The 21,003-nt window shown below is 43.5% G+C and overlaps 1 protein-coding gene across 1 annotated transcript; it reads left to right on the plus strand.

Moving 5' to 3' along the window:
- The first annotated feature begins 5,372 nt into the window (after nucleotides 1-5,372).
- LOC146200792 (uncharacterized) lies at nucleotides 5,373-19,560 on the plus strand. The gene is made up of 4 exons (XM_084592431.1): nucleotides 5,373-6,184; nucleotides 15,317-15,385; nucleotides 19,069-19,228; nucleotides 19,334-19,560. The coding sequence occupies exons 1-4, from the start codon at nucleotides 5,399-5,401 to the stop codon at nucleotides 19,558-19,560; spliced, it is 1,242 nt and encodes a 413-aa protein (XP_084448557.1). The 5' UTR covers nucleotides 5,373-5,398.
- The last annotated feature ends 1,443 nt before the right edge of the window (nucleotides 19,561-21,003 follow it).

Raw genomic sequence — 21,003 nt, forward strand, 5'->3', positions numbered from 1 at the left:
CACACACACACACACACACACACACACACACACACACACACACACACACACACACACACACACACACACACACACACACACACACACACACACACACACACACACACACACACACACACACACACACACACACACACACACACACTATATATATATATATATATATATATATATAAAGTAACATCCCCTACGCTTTCCTTGGCCTCGCCGACTGTTGGCTTCTTTCCTGCATGTATTATAACGAGCACCCTCATTTCCCCTTAATTGATCTGCTTGTAGCTTACGGGGGTCTCGGTTCTGGCAGTCTTGAAGCCGTAGGTAGCGTAAGAGGGTTCTAGCACAGCTTTCGTCCTCGCTCTTGATCACGTTCTACGTGACGCTGGCGGTAACAAAGGACGTTCTACGTCCGCCGCTATGGTTGAGGGTGGCGCTGATGAACACTCTCAAGGTTAGTATACAGACAACATAAAATACCCAAGCAAGTAGCAGGGGTGACAGCGGCCGATGTAGCTCTGTTGGAAGAGCACCGGACGCGATATTCGGAGGTCGTGGGTTCGGATCCCACCATCGGCACGTTGTTTTTTCTGCTACTTTTGTTTAATTATCTTCCCCTAAACAAGATTACATTACTAATTTCTTTGATTATCCAAGTAAAACATAAAAAAAGACGTAAAGTAACATCCCCTACGCCTTCCTCGGCCTCGCCGACTGTTGGCTTCTTTCCTTCATATATATATATATATATATATATATATATATATATATATATATATATATATATATATATATATGTGCTTGCGAAAAAGACGTTCTTGGCTGCAGAAGAAATAAATAGTGAAGATCATTAACACTTCATTTATTCTTCGTCGACGTTTCGACCGGGGTCCGGTCTTTTTCAAGACTGTGGTTACATTGCTTGTGTTTCAGTTTTAAACGTTTAAAAACTGTACAGACGTATTTTTTACAGACGCACTCGCATTGGGGGGGGGGTACAGACGCATCCGGGATATTCGGAGGTCGTGGGTCCGGTCCCCACCATCGGCACGTTGTTTTTCTTCTACTTTGTGTTTATCTTTCCCCTAAACAGATTACATTACTAATTTATGTGATTACTGAAATAAATAATTAAAAAAAATATATAAAGTACAATTCCCAATGCTCTCCTTAGCCTTGCCGACTGTTGGCTTCTTTCCTTCACACACATATATATATATATATATATATATATATATATATATATATATATATATATATATATATATATATATAATGAAATAAAACAGCGCAACCAACGGGACGAAGCACGAAGAAAGGGAGACAAAGACAGGCGCTGACTAACAACTGAAATTTTATTCCGAAGCAGGACACATATATAAGGTACAAAAAGAGGGGTGTGGCCAAATGCGATCCTGCACAATCACCGAAACAGTGTAGTCATGTCCAAGAGTAAAATACGATAGAAAGGTGAAAAGCCGAAAAGACTAAAAGCGATAAAAACCACGGTGTAGGAGGCCGGGACGGAAAGTAAAACCGGTAAAACAGATATATACATTGCCAAAAAGGCATGTAAAAGCATTAAAATATAACGGTAAAAAACAAAAACCGTTATATTTTAATGCTTTCACTTGCCTTTTTGGCGCCTGAACAAAATTACCCCCAAGGACAATTACCCCCTGCCGCGTATAGACGACGCTCTTGATTGCCTCCAAGGTGCCGAGTACTTTTCGTCTCTTGATTTACGTTCCGGTTACTGGTAAGTACCAATGGCCGCCTGTGACAGAGAGAAGACCGCATTTGTGACCCCGGATGGCCTTTATGAACTTAATGTAATGCCCTTCGGTTTGTGCAACGCGCCCGCCACATTCTAGAGGATGATGGCTAACATCTTGCGTAAGTTCAAGTGGCACATCTGCCTCTGATACCTGGACGACATTGTTGTCTTTTCCACCGACTTCGCCACGCACCTAGAGCGCCTGCGGCAAGTTTTGGTATGTCTTACTGACGCCGGCCTACAACTGAATCTCAAGAAGTGTCACTTCGGTGCCCGGGAGTTGACCATTTTGGGGCACATCGTCTCTAATGAAGGTGTTCGCCCTGATCCGGCCAAGCTGCGCGCAGTGACGGAGTTTCCTAAGCCGGTCTCGCTCAAGCAACTTCGAAGCTTCATTGGTCTATGTTGCTATTTTCGGCGCTTCGTGCGGAATTTCGCTTCTATAATTGTACCCCTTAAGAAGCTACTCGGGGGAAACAGTGACTTAACTGCGTGGTCGGTCGAGTGCGACGAAGCGTTCACCGCATTGCGCAGTCTTTTGATTTCGCCACCAATCCTTCGCCACTACAACCCCACAGCACCTACCGAGGTCCATACTGATGCGAGTTGCGTTGGCCTCGGAGCGGTTTTGGCTCAACGGAAAAATGGCTTTCAAGAATACGTCGTCGCGTACGCGACTCGCGTCCTCTCCAAAGCTGAATGCAGCTGCTCAGTTACGGAAAAGGAGTGTTTGGCCATTGTGTGGGCAGTAACGAAATTCCGACCCTACCTGTACGGTCGCCAGTTTGACGTCGTCACGGACCACCACGCGTTATGTTGGCTGTCCTCTCTTAAAGACCCGTCCGGCCGCCTCGCACGATGGGCGCTCCGCCTTCAGGAATTTGACATCCGCGTTATATATCGCTCTGGCCGTAAACACATGGACGCCGACGCTCTGTCTCGTTCTCCCCTATCCATCGAACCTGCTTGCTCCTCGGCGGCTGATCCCGTCCTCTCGTCTCTGACAATCGCTGATATGCCTGCGGAGCAGCGAAAAGACCCGTGGCTCGCATCTCTTGTCGATATCGTGTCCACTTCTCCAAACGCTGCGCCTTCTCGGACTTTACGCCGTCAAGCACCACAGTTCGCCCTACGAGACGGTCTTCTCTACCGCCGCAATTATATGCCTGATGGTCGACGGTGGCTTCTCGTCATTCCCCGCCATTTACGACAAGAAATTTGCGCCCGTTTCCATGCCGACCCTCAGTGTGCCCATCCTGGTGTAGTCAAGACGTTTCAGAGAATTTTTCAGCGCTACTATTGGCGCAGCATGTACGGCTACATTCGCAAATACGTCCGCAAATACGTGAGTAGAAGAAAGCATCTTTTTACAGTCAAGAAAGTTGCAAGATGCTGGCTACCCATTGCACATGCTGGTGTCTGTTGCAGGAGGACTTGTGAAAACAAACAAAAAGAAAGCTAGCTCACAGCAAGAGTCGGGTAAGACAAAAGATAAAAAGAAAGTTTGCAGTCATCCCGTATAAGCACAGGTTGTCACACAACCTAAGAAAAATTGGTAACCGAGTAAATGTAAATGTTTTGTTGTCTGCCTCAAGTAAACTGAGTGCGCTAAGTAAGCAGGGCACGTCAAAAAACAGGATGAAGTCAGGTTGCATGATCAAGCACCAAAAGCCATTTGTAAAATGCACAGAAGGGGTTGTGTACAAGGTGCCATTGACTTGCGGTAAATACTACATAGGCCAAACTGGTAGATGCCTAAATGAGAGATTAGGTGAACATAATTACGCAGTGAAGAAAAAAATGGTGCGCATTTTAGCATTCATTGCCTCAAGTGCAAATGAAAGAAGAATTGTCGTCCTCTCTTTCCTCAACGTGAAGTTCTTTATAAAAGCAAGTGTAAAACAACGCGCGAATTTGTTGAGGCAATTGAGATAGCACGAACTGGTGATGATTGTGTAAGTGGTGCGTCGATTTTGCTGTCTGAGAAAGAGATTGCATATATTTCATATTTTACATGTGCAGCCAGATAATATTTTTTCCTGTTTGAGTTTTTTCCTTCTCGTGCGCATGGGATCTCAAGTGTACATATATTCTGCTTCTCGCATGAAATTAAAATCATTTGGAAGTAAGCGCTCGTGTGTCTGTCTCTTGCTGTTGTCCGTGTGTTTTTAATGCGCTTTCCAGGTTTAACTTCCCCAACCTCCTTTCCCTGTTACCAGATTCTCCGACTTCCAGTCGTCACGCTACACGTTGCGACGGCTACGAGTGAGCCTTCCTAGCCTCCTTTCCCCATGCTCCTCTCTCCCAATCACTGCTAGCCGTATACTGACTCCAACCGCTGTCGACTCAGATCGTGAACTGGAAGACCCGCCAACGTTCCGACCTGAACTTTCCTCCCTTTTCTACAAGGCCATCTTCTTGACGCGTGAGTAAATTTTTTTCGTATGCTTTGCTACATGTAGTCACGGACAAAACTTTGGCGGATGCGAAATCATGGAAAATTCTTCTTTGCCTTGGTAGGCGGCGAGGTAATAATTAATATTGATCCAGCAGATCTAGGTGCCTACGAAGAGGTCATTTCGTTTACCCAGAATGTGTGTCCTGCAAAATTTTGCCCATGACTGCATCATAGATTCGCATAATTTCCGGTCGCGGTTTTCTAACCCGCTCTGCTTCCTCGTCCAGGTTACCGCATGGGCTCACTTCGGCGCCGTACCGCTATCTTCACCCACCACTGACGCCAGCAAGCCCTGTCATTTCAACAACGGAATTGGATCCACCTGGCCTCACGACACCCGGATTTTCACGGTCATCCCTCCATCATTTCAAAGATCCGGATCGACGGCAACATCACCCTCTGCTGCCTATATGAAGAGCTGGCGGGATCACGGCGCCTTTAGTGGGCGTGTGAACAGCACGACGATGCGGTTTTCTAACCCGCTCTGCTTCCTCGTCCAGGTTACCGCATGGGCTCACTTCGGCGCCGTACCGCTATCTTCACCCACCACTGACGCCAGCAAGCCCTGTCATTTCAACAACGGAATTGGATCCACCTGGCCTCACGACACCCGGATTTTCACGGTCATCCCTCCATCATTTCAAAGATCCGGATCGACGGCAACATCACCCTCTGCTGCCTATATGAAGAGCTGGCGGGATCACGGCGCCTTTAGTGGGCGTGTGAACAGCACGACGATGCGGTTTTCTAACCCGCTCTGCTTCCTCGTCCAGGTTACCGCATGGGCTCACTTCGGCGCCGTACCGCTATCTTCACCCACCACTGACGCCAGCAAGCCCTGTCATTTCAACAACGGAATTGGATCCACCTGGCCTCACGACACCCGGATTTTCACGGTCATCCCTCCATCATTTCAAAGATCCGGATCGACGGCAACATCACCCTCTGCTGCCTATATGAAGAGCTGGCGGGATCACGGCGCCTTTAGTGGGCGTGTGAACAGCACGACGATGCGGTTTTCTAACCCGCTCTGCTTCCTCGTCCAGGTTAGTCCTGTTACACCTCTATACGCTAAGAAATCGAATAACGTTTGTCTGCAGCTGTTCCCACGCCCGGGAGTTTTGCTTTCCGTGCTCAGTGAATGCTTTGATGTTACAACCCATCTGCTTATGTTGTCCGGTGATGTTGAGCTCAACCCTGGGCCTCCGCCGAACACGAGATCGAGGGCGCAGGACTCTCCGTCAGATTCTGGTTCTACGCAAATGGACGATATACTTGCAATATTGCAAACTGTGAACACGCGGACTGAAAAAATGGAAAGGGATCAGAATGATTTAATCAAGTCTGTTGACGATCTTAAAAAAACACAGGCTAAATTTCAAGAAAATCTGGCAGATATAGAAAGAAGGCTAACAGGGGTTGAATGCAAAACCGTCACCCTTGAGGCAGTTGAGGAGGAGCTACAGCGTCTTCGCCAGTCGATTGATCGTCTTTCAACTGAAAACTCTCAACTGCACTCTAAGCAGGCTGAGTTTGAAGACAGGCAGCGGCGAGACAACCTTATTTTCTACGGCCTATCAGACACACAATCCGAATCCTGGGCTCAGTCAGAGGAAAAACTGGTTAGCATGCTTTCGTCCTGTTTGAAAATTCCACCCACCGAAATTCTGGTTGAAAGAGCACACAGGCTCGGCGTGTATACTCCGAATAAATGCAGGCCACTTATTGCTAAATTTTCGTCTTACAAGCTTAAACAGAAAATCCTCGTCGCTAGTTCTAAGCTGAAGGAAGAAAAAATTGGAGTTAGTGAAGACTATTCCGTCGCTACTCGTCTTGCTAGGAAGAAACTGGTTGAATTTGGCAAAACCCAACCATTAACCTTCAAACTTCGCTTCAATAAATTGTACATAAATAAAACGTGTTACACCTACAATCCCTTTGATGATTGCGTGCATGTACTTTCCAGTGTCTCTACACCACTGGTCGAATCTTCTGATGACATGCATGCACTATCTATTCCTTCCACCTCATCCGCTCAGCCCATCACTGATTAGCATTACGCGAGGGGCAGTGGAATAAAGTTACCCGTCAGTAACCAACTTTCATTTTTATTCACAAATATACGGAGCATACTTCCAAAACGCGACGATCTTTGCTCTGTTATCAATGCTTGTGATGCCGGCATAGTATGCCTTACTGAAACCTGGCTGTCTGCGAAGGTTGATAGCAGTGAACTCTTTGACTGTCAAAAGCGCTACAACATTTATCGATGTGACAGGGGTGCTCGGTGTGGTGGAGGCGTGCTTATTGCCGTCTGTGATGCTATTTTGTCTTTTCCTATCCATTGTACAACCGATTTAGAACTAGTCTTGGTTGAAATTCGCACGTGCACCAAGAAATTGATATTGGGTACTTGCTATCGTCCGCCTTCCAGTTCACCAACCTTTGCCGACGACCTTCATGGTGTCATCCATATGATTACTGTGCGGTATCCAAACAGTCCCTTCATTTTACTAGGCGACTTCAATTTACCTAACATTGTGTGGTGTGATGTAAATTCTTATTGTAATCCTTTTTCCAGTGAAGGCGATAGATTTTTGAGTTTGTGCAGTGACTTCAACTTGTCCCAGCTTGTGATGCAGCCAACTCGGATCATGTCGACTACTTCTAACATCCTTGATTTAATTCTTACTACTTCGCCCGACCTTTTTCAGCCTTTATCGTTCTTACCAGGGCTAAGTGATCACTTGCTGCTTCATTTTTCTTAATCTTGCACCGTACCTCATCAGAGTAACCACAAAAAATGTATCCACGACTATAAAAGCGCTAATTTTGATGCCATTAACCATGAACTCTCTGTTTTTCTAGATGATTACTTACCAAGCTCTCACGATCGTTGCGTGAATACAAACTGGAGCTTGTTTAAAGAAAAAGTTGCTGCGCTCACTGAAAAATATGTTCCACGTTTAGTCATCACCTCTAATCGACAATCACCATGGTTCACTCAATCGTTAAAACGGCTTTGCAATAAGAAAAAAACGCATTTTCCGCTCTGCAAAACTAACCGGTTCCCAAGAACGTTGGACTGCTTATCAGACCGCGGCCCTTGAATATAAAGCTGCACTCAAGCACACCAAGGATGTATTTTTCAATGACACATTACCTTCCCTTTTAATCAATAACCCTAGACAATTTTGGAGCTTAGTTAACAAAAACGACACTTCATCCATCAGCCTTAAAGACTCTAGTGACGAGCTAATCCACCCAAATGAGTGTGCAAATGTCCTTAACAGTGTATTCGTTTCATCGTTTTCTAAATATGTGCGTTCTGAAACCCCTGCATATACCAGTGCTGACTTTTTGCCAATGGATTCTATTGTCTTTGATTCTGTTAGTGTGGAAAAAATAATCGAAAAACAAAACATTTCTTCATCATGTGGTGTTGATAATATTAATTCCAAGTTCTTGATTAAAACCAAAGTGTACAGCGCAATAATACTATCTAACCTATTTCAGCAATCGCTTCAAACAGCCTGCATACCGGCGGACTGGAAGGTCGGGAAGGTGATTCCGTTGCATAAGTCCGGAGATAAACATTCCCCACATAATTATCGACCAATCTCACTAACAAGCATTCCGTGTAAAATCATGGAGCATGTTATTTACTCTCACCTTGCATCATTCCTTGATTCTAATAATTTTTTTACTGACAGTCAACATGGGTTTCGAAAGTTGTTTTCTTGTGAAACGCAGCTTTTAACTTTCACGCATGATCTAAATTCATTCCTTGACAGGGGTTCCGTTGTCGACTGCATATTTCTTGATTTTTCAAAAGCTTTTGACAAGGTCTCTCATCAACTGCTTTTTCTGAAACTAAGTAAACTTAACCTTGACCCTAACGTTCTCAGGTGGCTGCATTCTTTTCTTACAGACCGTTCACAGTTTGTCACCGCTAATAACACATCATCCTTCATTTCTCCAGTTGGATCAGGCGTGCCACAAGGCTCTGTGCTAGGGCCTCTTCTTTTTCTTATATATATCAATGACTTACCTGATAACTTATGCTCAACAATAAATCTTTTCGCGGATGACTGTGTCATATACCGGGAAATTAACAGTGATTCTGACGTTGCTCTCCTTCAATCCGATATTAATCATGCCCTTGAATGGACTAACAGGTGGAACATGGAACTAAATATTAACAAATGCAAGTATATGCGTGTCTCTCGTCGTAACACTTTATTGCCCTCATACCTTCTTAATAATAGTAGCCTTGAGTCTGTGCCTTGTTATAAATATTTAAGTGTATTTATTTCCCATAATCTTAACTGGAAGGCTCATATAGATCACATAACCAACAACGCTAATCGCATGCTAGGCTACATACGTCGTAACTTTAGTCTTTCCTCCAGTTCCGTAAAATTGCTCCTTTACAAATCGTTGGTTCGTAGTAAACTGGAGTATGCTTCATCCATCTGGGACCCTTATCAAGAGACACTAATCTATGAACTCGAATCTATTCAGAACCGTGCGGCCCGTTTCATTCTATCTAACTATCATCGTAATTCTAGTGTCACTGCTATGAAATCAAGCTTATCACTGCCACTACTGTCTCAACGTAGAAATATATTCCGTCTTTGTCTATTTCATAAGATCTACTATAATAACCCCATCCTTAAGAGAAAATTCATTACGCCTCCTTGCTACATGTCTGCTCGGATCGATCACCGTCATAAGGTTGGTATTCCTTCATGCCAAACAAATCACTTCTACAACTCATTCATCCCCAGCACATCGGCACAATGGAATCGCCTTCCCCCATCGGTTGTTAAAGTGAGTGACCATTCTGCGTTTAAATCTGCTTTAGCTAATCTGATGTTAACATAGAACATTGAATTCTCCCACACTGCCATTTGTTTATTGTTTTTAGTTCATCTGCTGTTTTTATAAACTTTTTTTCTCTTTTTGCCCCCGAATCGTGCTGCTGATTACGTGTATGATGGTATATTTCAGCAACTTTGTTTCCTGCCTGCTAGTAAAATTGTTTGTTTTGCTCACGTGGTATATTTTATGTGCTTATACAATTCGCTCATACGTCTATGTCAATAGCTAATAATTTGTGTTCTTATTTTGCTGTAACTTGCTTATGTGTTTCAACCATACTACTGTTCAAATTTGTTTTTGATTGCTGTTCTTTTCCTTTTTTTTTTCTTTCTTTTATTGTACCCCACTCCCCTCTGTAATGCCCTCGGGCCCTGAGGGTACTGAAATAAATAAATAAATAAATAAATAAATAAATAAATAAATAAATACGCACATGCACATATTGCTCGAGACCGGCAATTTTCCGAATTTTCGCCCATTTTTTTTTCCTGTTGTCACGAAATCGGCGCATATTTTTATCAAGCCGGTGCGGCGCGAGGCCCCCGCGGCGCCGCATGGACGGTTCCACAAAGTTCGAGATCAAGCCTCCTTCCCCGCGCGAGAGCGCGTAGCTTTGTAGGCGTCGCCGTCACCCTCTTTTCCATTGCCCGGGGATGACGGTGACTCATCAGACAGGAATATGCCAGAGATACTTTGTTGGGCGAGTTGGTACTTATTCATTATTAATATAAACAGCGCGAACACGAAAACAAGGGACAAGAAACAAGAAAGCCACAGTACATGCGCTGACTCACAACTAAGCCTAAGCCGTTTACTCCAAGGCCCAAAAAAACAAACATAAAGAAAACGAAACAGTCACGTGAAAAACCCCTGGGTTCACCTGCTGCATAAAAATTACTTTAAAAAATCACTTAAAAAAGACACCTCTTTGCTTGAAAGAGCCAGAGACGTCTTGCTGACACATTTATTGTCTGTTGAAATAAAATACGCTTCCACACAAAGAGAAAATAACGAGAGAGATAGTGGAAGCGTATTTTATTTCAACGGACAATAAGTGTGTCAGCAAGACGTCTCTGGCTCTTTCAAGCAAAGAGGTGTCTTTTTTAAGTGATTTTTAAAAGTAATTTTTATGCAGCAGGTGAACCCAGGGGTTGTTTCACGTGACTGTTTCGTTTTCTTTATGTTTGTTTTTCTGGGCCTTGGAGTAAATGGCTTAGGCTTAGTTGTGAGTCAGCGCATGTACTGTGGCTTTCTTGTTTCTTGTCCCTTGTTTTCGTGTTCGCGCTGTTTATATTAATAATGAATATGCCAGAGATCTCCAGAATTTTCTACGGGTCGTGGCCAATGACGACGCGCGGCTCGACGGGAGGAAGAGAGAGCGCTCTAATCAGCGAAGCTAAGTGTGTGTGCGCGCTAGCTTTGGCGCGTGTTAACAGACAGACGCGGCGCGCCCTATTTAAACAGACCGCGCCGCTTGTGTAGCCAGTCAGTCAGTGGTTGCGGCGTGTTCGCCAGTGCTTCGGCTGGACTCCCGGGGTTCACCCGCTGCTGGCAAGCCCACGGACCTGCAAGGGAGCGGCGCTCGTCTCGTATGGCGGCCACATCGTGACTCTTGAGGCGTCGGACTGCAACAGTGCCCGGTGAACAATTTGGTGTTTGTTTATGTAACTCTCTCGTGCTTCATCTGTGTTGTAAAGCCTATATATTACTGAATACCTCTGTAGTTGCATGCTTAGCGTTTGTTATTCTGTGAACCTCTCGTCGGTGCAATTTTAGTGTTTGTGTATTCCTCTGTATCGTCTCTTGCTGTGTATAAAGTTTGTTTCCTTTGTTACTTCTCACTCCGAACCTTACTCTGGCTTGAACCGGCAACCGCTGGGCACCAAACGGCCACTACAAGGTAGTTGAATTTCGGCTGAGCTTGCCCCGCAAGTCGAGGGCATCTCCTTTGCGACCGGAACAGCTACCCCCACTCACTCTAAGGGTGTCTGGGAGTGTGCGCACCGTTAAGTGCGCATCGTTAATAATACCTCCATAATTATTAACGGGTGAAACATGTCTGTGACCGATATATACGCAGCGTAACATTTTCCATGATTGCATCACAGGTACTTTCAAGTCGCGTAAAAATGTCGGTTATGGACATTAAAAAAAATGGGCGAAAATTCGGGAAATTGCCGTTATGTGCATGTACGTATATGTCGCGACCATTTAAGCCGCATTGAGTCTGCTTTTGGTAAAACTGAGTTTCAGCGCGGTATGCAGGAGATCTTTAAACGAGATTAACCAAGTCTAACAATTGAAGTTAATCAGCAAAGGCGATATATAGTGTTAAATCCTGTCCTTAATGTCAAGAGGGTCTCGGGGGATCCGAGACCCCCCAGTAAGGGGTCCGAGACCCCCCAAGCATGAAAGTATAATGACTGTATGAATACAAAGCAGGCACCCATATTTTGTTCTTGTCAGTGGTGTAATCAGAAGATTTCTTCTTAGTTTCGCAGTGGGTATTAAAAAGAACAAGTAACACGATTTCGAAAACCAGAGATGGAGAAAAATAATCTCCCCTTCCCCCATCTACTTTCACTTTCTCCTCTTTGTATAAAACGATTTGCTAAACAGGCAACCTGCCGATTTTTCGGTTACCCTCTTTATTTCCCTTTTCACCGGTGCTCGAATCACTACAGAACCGCCTCCGATGGAGCCAGATTTTAAGCACTGGAAATACTTCATCCTCGTGCTGTATTGTCAAACTGAATATGGTTCGGTGAACTGATGCTTATCAAGGAATGCTTCCTTGAGTATTATATATTTCGGTTCCCATAGAATAACGGTTTGTTCCACTTACATTTTATCGTTTTTTTTTTTTATAATTTTACCTTTATGGCCACCAAACTTATTTATTACGCACTTGTATACCCTGCATATGATGTATGAGAAGAGATATTTTTGGACAATGTCCTGCATTGAGCATCGCTGGCTGGGCAGCGGACATCTTGAGTAGAGATTTTGTGCAGGGTGGAGGATGTGGTTTCTAACGATTTATTGCGTTTGCACCTGGTGGAATGCGCGCAGTATTATAACGCCGCGTATACGTATCGTCTAAATGACGACTGCTACAGATGCGCACATAAGTCTGCAGCAGCGCATTACCTATCTCAACAGCCTGAAAGAAGTTGACGATGGTGGATTTTTCAAGGAATAATTTTCTGCGAAAAGAATTAATTCAGAGCCAGTGTGAATTACTGGCGTAGTGAACGCTTGCAAAGCCTAGATGTCCACCCCATGCATTTTAAAGCTTTCGGAATGGGCTCTCACCGACTGCTCAGAATAGTACGCTCTCGACTGCATATTTCGCTCCTTTTTCTGCGCAGGATGGATCGGTAATTTGCGGTAGTCCGATTCCCTCAAGAAAATGACAGCCTGGCAGCGGTTCCAGTGTCCTGGCTCTCCGAGGACGGGAGCCAGTGCTTTTGGCCCACCTCGGTAAAGGGCTCAGAAGTGCTGGCTCTTGCCGAGCAAAAAGCGGAGCCGGACAGTGGTTGGGAGCAATTCCCAGTGGTAGTGATGACTACGTGCCGTAAGTAATGCCCTCGATACTCCCGACCTTAATGTTTCATATGTAACGATGTTGACATTGTTACTTGCGTACTGTGACGTTAATTAAGACACTCAGGTCTATTCACATATGTGTATAGAGTGTATTCAACAACTGGACTGTTTATCTGAGCTGCATCAAATAACTCATGTCAGCATATAAAAGAAAGTTGCACAATAAGTAGTCTTACGTAGTCTTCTATAAGCTATGCGTGGTGCTGTGCTATCATTTCTATGTTCACAGAATATCATTCTAACCACGGATGCGAGGCAGAATGATACGGTTTATCTCCTAAAAAAATTAAGAAATGCATTAATTTTTTGGCCTTCAAGAACTGGCTGATGAAAGCAGTGTTTAGAAAAGCTAGTTAATGATCAGTGCCCATTATACACATTGGCTTCTTGGATTTTGTTTCTGTCATTTATAAACTACAGCCCCGCAAATTTAAAGTATGATCCTGTCCAGGGGCATTGCTCCAATTCAAGGTTGGTGCATATGGCGAGTAGCTTTAAGGAAAGTAGTAAGAGTTTTTCATTTCAAAGCCTAAAAATATTGAAGTACCTGTATTTTCTACAGCCCTCCTTTCTCACTAAGTATATGCTGGTTTGTTGTCCTTGATTCTTAGAGAAAATCTTGCTGTATGCTATAGTACATGTAAACAGAAACCACACAAATCAAAGGTGCTTATATGTGCAGCACTCTATCAGAAAGTGAGACCTAAATATACTGAGCAACAATGGAGAGCAAAGCAGCAATAATTTAATCCATTTAGAGGTACCAGCACCATGCTGGAAAGTCGACTATTTTAGTAAGCGCAACTCTATATAGATATATATATATATATATATAGTGAGTGAACATGCCTGGGGTTTACCCATTAGTTGCATTTCAAGAGTTTTGAGTGTGTCAGGACTCAATAACAGACAGCTGATATATGCATTTTTTATCAGCAGCTATCAACTCTTTAGCTTTATGCACCTAATTTCAAGTGTACGTCTTCATGACGCAATCATACTATTATAACTAATTTACCTCACTATGCGTAGTTATCCTGTGTCTGGTCAAATATATCTAAAAGAAGTTAGGCAAATAGCATTGGACTCCGTAATGGTGTCTGGAAGGAAACATGTTCTGTCCAGTACTACATGCCGTGTATTTACAGTAGCTATTCAGAAAACCTGATTTCAGAAAATGGGGGATAGAATTGCACGTCCAAACATTGATGTTCCCCAATTCAAAGATGGCGGCGCACGATACTAAGTGCGGCCCTGTTAATAAACTTCAAACAATGGTTCAACATCTAAACAATCAAAACACATCGTGCAGAAGAGGTAGTGTGTGCAGTTATAATCGTATTTAGCTTCTTTTGTTTGCTACCATGATGACGAAAAATGTATTTACAATTATTTTTTTCATACGTACACACAGAAAGGCGGAAAAGAAAGCTGCCATAGAGACTGACAAATCTGGTAATTCAAAATAAGTGCTTTATGTTTCAATATGCTGAAGTTATTGCATAGGATAAACAGGCGTGCGTTTTCCTTTTATGCATAGGCACTGATGCAGAAGTGGCAAGGCTGCCCACACCTCGTAAGCCAATTTTTTATTTTACGGTAGACAAGGTTGAGAACCGTTGCTGCAGTTTCCGATTATTATACTGTTTTCACTTGAACAAAAATTTCTGGGGTGGCTATTATGGCATTATCTATGGTGTAGTCTTTAATGGTTGCTATGACGCTACGTGATAATATTATGTAGCGTTATATTTTTCCTAAAAGCATAACTATGTAATGTCGCAAAGGCATACGCGTGCTAAAAGCACTTGATTATGTGTTCACCTAAATATATGCCTTGTATTCATAGGGACCTTAAGAATGGCTTGATAAATTAAGGAACTCTCAAATGAAGGCAATATTGGTTAGGAGATTCTCGCAATATAAATAAAGATGAGTATCCTAATTGAAGTATGGTTAATTAGGTTGGATATTACTGGGTCGAGTCCGGGCGTTTTAGTATGAGACGAGCATGAATGAGACGTATGCAACAAGGCGCTCGTTAATGCGCTTTCATTTTTCACTCGGGGACGTGTCTCGAATACATATATACTTATGCTGCAATTAAGAGTTCGAGAGTGAGGAGTTCGAGAATGATTAATTAATTGCATACGGAGTTGTGTTGCTTCTCAAAGCAATGCAGGACCGATTTAGACCAAATCGGTCCTGTGAGACAACCTCCGGACAAGGAGCTGGTAGCGAATGGCAAGCAGACAATGCGAAAATGTGGTCCATTAATGCTGCATACAATTAATATACTATTATGACCTCATCGCTAAGGCTGGGATTATGCGTCGCCGAAGTTTTTGCTCATCCGTAGATGACTTGAATAAAACCTGTGTGAGAGGTTAATGAAACGTGACTGTGACAATGATCATGCATTTTTAATGCAACTTATGCTAGCTTTTATGCTGAGTGCATATTTGCCAAGTCTATAACTATAAAACATAGGGCAGTAATTGCTTATTCAGGTTGCGACAGCTGTTGATAAGGTAATAAATGGACTGACTGTTTCTAATCTTGTCAAATCGAATTGTTTTATTTGTGCTGCGCAGGTGCTGAGCCCCATTTACCTTGGCAGGGGCACTGAGCCACCTCTGCAGAACGAAGCTGAGGATATTAGGGTGAGTTTGATCTTCAGGTTCTATGTATATTACGTATAACTTACTTAATACGCAAATATTAAATACAAATCGTGCAGAGCTACTCAATATATATGTAACTGCAGATATACATTTTTACCACAACACAATTATAAGCTTCTGAACCCACTTTTCCACAGTAAGGCTCAAATACTACCTTTCTTAATCCGGTCTTCACCGCAATCACATAATGAGCGATCCGCGAGTTTGGCTGCTAAGAATATATATCTAAAAGAAAATAACTTTCTTAGCGGTTAGCACGTCCCTCTTTTTCGTACCCTCTCAGTCCCATACCACAGCACATTTCTTGGCAGCGCGCCAAGATGCTGTCCAGCGATAACATCACCACGTGTTCATTTTTTTGACATTAGCTCTAGGGGGGCAAGAACTTGAAAAGAGTTCTAGCGACTTGAAAGAGTGCGAGCGGCTTTGGCAGGAGTGCGAGCGCGAGCTTGCTCGGCCCCCGTCTGGTTGTGCAAGCCTAGTGTTTATTACATTCTCTTTACCGTGCCGCGATTGGGGAGGGCGCTGTCCACTGCCACAAACCATTGAAACGTGTGATAGCAGCAAACGCTACTTGAAGCGAACGAGGCTTAAAGTCGGCCTCATGATCTAGGTTGCCCGCGTTCTTTCGTTGATGAGTGATAGTTTGAAAGACAGACCCATTTCGAAAAATAATAAAAATGAAGATCTCAAGTTTGTTTTCCCCGCGTAATCACCCCTTCTCCCTAACTGACGTCAATTTTTCTTGAAAACCAAAAGCGAATTAATCATTACTAGAGTAAATACGGTAATTGTTATATGCTTCCTGCCGTTAGTGCATACAAATGTTCTAAGGAAAACCGCCCATAATGTAAAGAAAGAAATAGTACATCTAAATTATCAGTGCTCAGTGTCGACTAAGGGCTAAATTTAATCTTCAGTAATGATGGCTTCCGACGGTACAGGCCACAGATGGAATGTGTCGAATGTATATTCTGACCACCCATGTTGAATGCAGGATTTATAGTTTTTTGGTCTTCACCATTCTCTTCATGAGCTGGTTTGTTAAAAATTGGAAGGTATATTTCACCGCACAATTATTCAACTATTATGTGGGTACGCATGCATTACTAAGATGGTGTTTCAGCAAACATTTAAAAAATTCCGGCATATAGTGAGTTGACAAGAGGAAAAGCATCTCCAGGAACGAATTCCCAGCTGCAGCAGACACAGTATGCTTCAAAACATTTATAATTTTCTAAACAATGAACTAAAACCTACAAATAATTTTTTTTATTGCCCGATGTTGGTTTTTTTAGTACTAGTGAGAGGACATGTAAGCTGTGAAAATGATGATTGCATGTTTGTTTTTGAAGCACATAAATTTTCTCAAATCCTGGCAGCATGAGGAAATCAGAAGCTTTTCCCTTACCAAACTGAATTTGAGCGCGAGACGCGCAGGAAGCTCTTCATAGAACCGACGTCCGCTGATGATGTCAGTGTGCGGTGGCTACGGCATTCAGTTCAACCTGTAAGCTCTATTGCACCACGTCATGGTACAAACAAAAAGCCAGTCACTTTTCAGAAACGAGGGAGCGAGAAAAGTTCATGAGAAGTCGCAGCAGAAGAGGCACTTCGAATCTGTCGCCCTTTCCTCTGCGTCCGGTCATCTCCAGACGTCGTGTCTGCTCTTGCGCTTTTTTTGGACTAAGTTTCGGTTTCGTACGGATAAAAGCCTCGAATTTCTTCTCGCTGCAGAACTTTAGAAAATGTGTTTTTCTCAATTTTAAAAACTGATATGGCATCGCCTTATTCGCAGCTTCAAACGTCCCATTCAGACTACACGAACTAACTTCGATAATTTAAAGAGGTAATATTGTGTTTTAATAAATAGTTCGCTAATTAGAGGAGTTCTGAAGCATATTAGGTCTTCCACGGCAGGGTTTGTTCGCACAGATACTTTTCATTTTTCAAGCCACTGTTTGTAGGAATCTTTTAATATTCGCTGAAGCACCCTGTATGTTCTCCGCAGAACATCATGCTGCCACCAATCTCAGTTGTTTTTGGCCCTTTTATCTTTGTACTCCAAATATTATGATGCTAAAACTAAAGCGAGGGAATTAAAACTGGTGTCAGTGATTGCTTTGAGGCACAAATAAACAGATCATGTTTTGAGTTATCTTTTTTTTGTTCAGTCACCATATCCTAATGCTTAGTTGTTTGTTAGTTACGTTTCATAAAGCTTAAAAGAAATTCTCTGTGTTTCAGCTCTGCTTCTGCGAATCACGCAAGTGGTGCTTGAAGTGAGGCAGCAGAATCGAGAGGGCCAGAGAAGGCTGGAAGACAAAGCAGACTTGCTACTCGACCGCTTAGAAGCTATTGAAGCTGGAGCAGCAGCTTCAACTTCTGGCTCCGTGCGGCCCCCCGAGCTGCCGAGGCTGCCTGCCGACACAATTGAAAGTTTGAAGCAACTGAGGTAGCAGTGCAGGATGATACTGTTGCTGCTGCCTTGGTAATATTTCATTATAAACTTTCAAATGGTAAAAGTATTGAGAAGTGCATTAGTTTTGCAGCTCTTTATATGCATTTTGCCATTGTACGTATCTGAAGCAAAACTACTTGCTGGAGCAAACAATTATGGTGCCACGTCTTGCTACTTTATTCACTTGATGCGCCAAAGGAAATAAATGGCTTTATTATGGTGTTCTTAAATAAGAGCGCGTGAAAAGTCTGAAAAAGTAGAATGAACGCATAATGGTGACTATAGCGACTGGAGTTCCTACATAAAGTGCAACCTGAATATAATGTGATAAGTCAATGTATCTGCTCTGTCAGTGTCGGTCATTTTCTGAAGGGTCAAAAGCGTAAAATTCAAACCAAGTGTCAACCTTTGAGATATGAGAAAACATCGATGAAAATGTGTTAGCATGCCACCTGCTGGATTATTAAGAAATTCTTGATAAACGCTTTCCAGCTCTAAACTTATTGCCAGAACCTGCTGAATAAGAACAGAATGGCAAAGCGGGCGAGTTGGTGATACATGGTTTAAAAATAAAACAGCGCAAAACACACAGACGAAAGAATAGAAACAGACACCACAGCACTCGTGGTGTCTGTTTCTATTCTTTCGTCTGTGTGTTTTGCGCTGTTGTATTTTTAAACCACAGCGCTCGTGGTGTCTGTTTCTATTCTTTCGTCTGTGTGTTTTGTGCTGTTTTATTTTTAAACCCTGCTAAATAAGGTTGTTCGCTTTCACACTGCACCTAGGAAAGTTTCATTGCAAATTGGAAACCAATGGCATTTTAATTAAAAAAATGTCTCACGTCATCTAAAAGTTTTCCCACTTCTGTCCTTCACTATCTGGATTATATTTTTCTCTCGTTGTCCAATAGTCTTGTCAATTTTTAGAACATGACAACTCTTTCGAGTTTTATGTAGCTTTTCTTGCCCCTTCACGTCTTGACCGGCACTGACACAGCTGCTGTGTTCACGCAGGACTATACTGTGTGAGCATCTTTCGAATATCTAGTTGACAGTAAATAGTGTATACTCATTGTCCCCCCTTAAAGGTGTCGCATGCCTTTAAGTGCTATAACAGTCAACCGCATGACCAGAATTTCGACCAGACTTTTGTTTTTGTGATTTTCAAATTGCAATTCCCCATTATTTGCCTCGTGTTTCAGCGTCGGCGGTTGGTGCATCTTGGGGGCCGTACGCTGCCAGAAGTGGCAGCTCTAGTTATGAAGTCAATCATGGGCCTTGCCGTGCAGCTGAAGTTCAGCATGCATGGCAAGAAAGGCAAGAGGGCCTTCATACTAACGAAGCTCTGCAGAGTGGCCACAGGTGATGGCTTATTTCTAATCCTTGGCGCATGCGTAGTAGATGTGTTCCTACTGCTCATCATACATTTAATAAATAATGATACCTTATTCTGATTTGTATGCGCAGATGCAATCTGCGAAAAGCAGAACATCGATATCCAAGGGGCCCAGGCCTACATCGCTAAATGGCTGCCCGGAGCTTGCGACAGCAGAGGTGGCCGCAAAAAGCGTATGGCGGAGTTACTGGCATCGACTTCATCCGCACCTGATAGAAGTGCAGCTCCTGCCCTCCCATTTGGACAAGTACCAGCAGAAGCTAATATGGACCCAAGCCTAGAGGGCGACCGGACTTAAGCACGCAAATTCCATACTTGCCCACTCTGTGGCCGTGTGTATATATGTCTGTATGTAAATAGGTGTTTAATAAATGTTTGGCAACAAACGTTTTTGTTTACTTATTGCATTTGCATGTGCCTGAAACATGTTAAATAGAAATTCCTCCCAGAAATTTACTTTCAAATATCAATATTTGGCAAACATTACCACGGCAATGCCAATAACTGATTGCAAATATTAATTAAAAACCCCGAGGAAAAATTAAAGCAATACAAAAATAAGGTGTCCCATGCTTATGGTAAACCAGTGAACAAGACTGGTTTGGAGATATTGGCAACAAGTGAAAGGGGCTGAAAGCCTATAACGCAAAACCAGTGGGTGAGCTTGGGTGGAAAATATTGTTAAGCCAATCAGTGATGGCCTAATTCCATGATGTACGACCAGTGGGAAAGCCCGGCTTAAAAATATTGGACATCCAATGAATGTGGCTGGATGCGTATAGTGAACTACCAGCGGGCAATCTTGGATGTGAAGTATTGTGCAGCCAGTGAGTGTCGCTGGATGCCTGTGCTGTACAGCCAGTGGGCAAGCTTGGATGCGAAATAATGGCTGGCCAACGAGCCTGGTTGGATACCTGTGGTGAAGAACCAGCGATTAAGCTTGGGTGAGAAATATTGGGAAGCCAATAAGCTTGGTTGGATACATGTGGTGAACAACCGGTTGGCAAGATTGGGCAAGAAATATTGGACTGCCAGTCAACATGATTGGATCCTTGTGGTGACAATAAATGGGGAAGCTTGGGCGGGAAATATCGGGCAGCCATGAAATGTGGCTGGGCGCCAGTGAACCCCGTGGATAAGCTTGGAAGCCATTAATGGCTGGTGAATGGACGACCAATGGAGTTCAGTGGCATATATATTGGCTCGACTTGCGCGTCAATGATACGCCATTATAGACCAATATTGGTGCCATTGTTTCACAATATTGGACCGCTGGCGGCCCATTGCTGGTGTGCTGCCTGGGATTGGAGACAACGTGGAGACAACGTGGCCAAGAATGGTGACCTGGCGGGCGGCAAAATGATATTTTTTTTTCAAATTCAGCTGCAGTCCGGCATCAGATTGGCAGGTCAAAACGTGCTTCAGACGGTAGAGGTGTGTGTCAAAGTCAGGAGAAACGACGACAATGTCGTCGAGGTAGCAGAGGCACGTCTTTCACTTTAGGCCACGAAAAATAGTCTCCATCATCCGCTCAAGTGTTGCCGGAGCATTACAAAAGCCAAACGGCAAAACTAAATTCGTACAAGCCGTCGGGAGTTACAAGGGCAGTTTTGGGGTGATCAGCCGCTTCCAGGGGAACTTCCTAGTAGCCGGAACGTAAATCTAGGGAAGAGCTCGGCGCCTTGCAAACAATCGAGAGCGTCGTCGATGCGTGGGAGAGGGTAGACGTCCTTTCGCGTAC

Source organism: Amblyomma maculatum, chromosome 2 (genome assembly GCF_055883805.1).
Source record: "Amblyomma maculatum isolate TAMU_Amacu chromosome 2, ASM5588380v1, whole genome shotgun sequence".
NCBI lineage: Eukaryota > Metazoa > Arthropoda > Arachnida > Ixodida > Ixodidae > Amblyomma > Amblyomma maculatum.

Bases quoted from the DNA above. Each gene is read 5' to 3' on its own strand.
- LOC146200792 (XM_084592431.1), top strand. From the start codon at position 5,399: ATGTTGTCCGGTGATGTTGAGCTCAACCCTGGGCCTCCGCCGAACACG. The intron at 15,386-19,068 runs GTGAGTTTGATC...CTCGTGTTTCAG, and splicing joins ACGAAGCTGAGGATATTAGG to CGTCGGCGGTTGGTGCATCT. The intron at 19,229-19,333 runs GTGATGGCTTAT...TTGTATGCGCAG, and splicing joins GCTCTGCAGAGTGGCCACAG to ATGCAATCTGCGAAAAGCAG.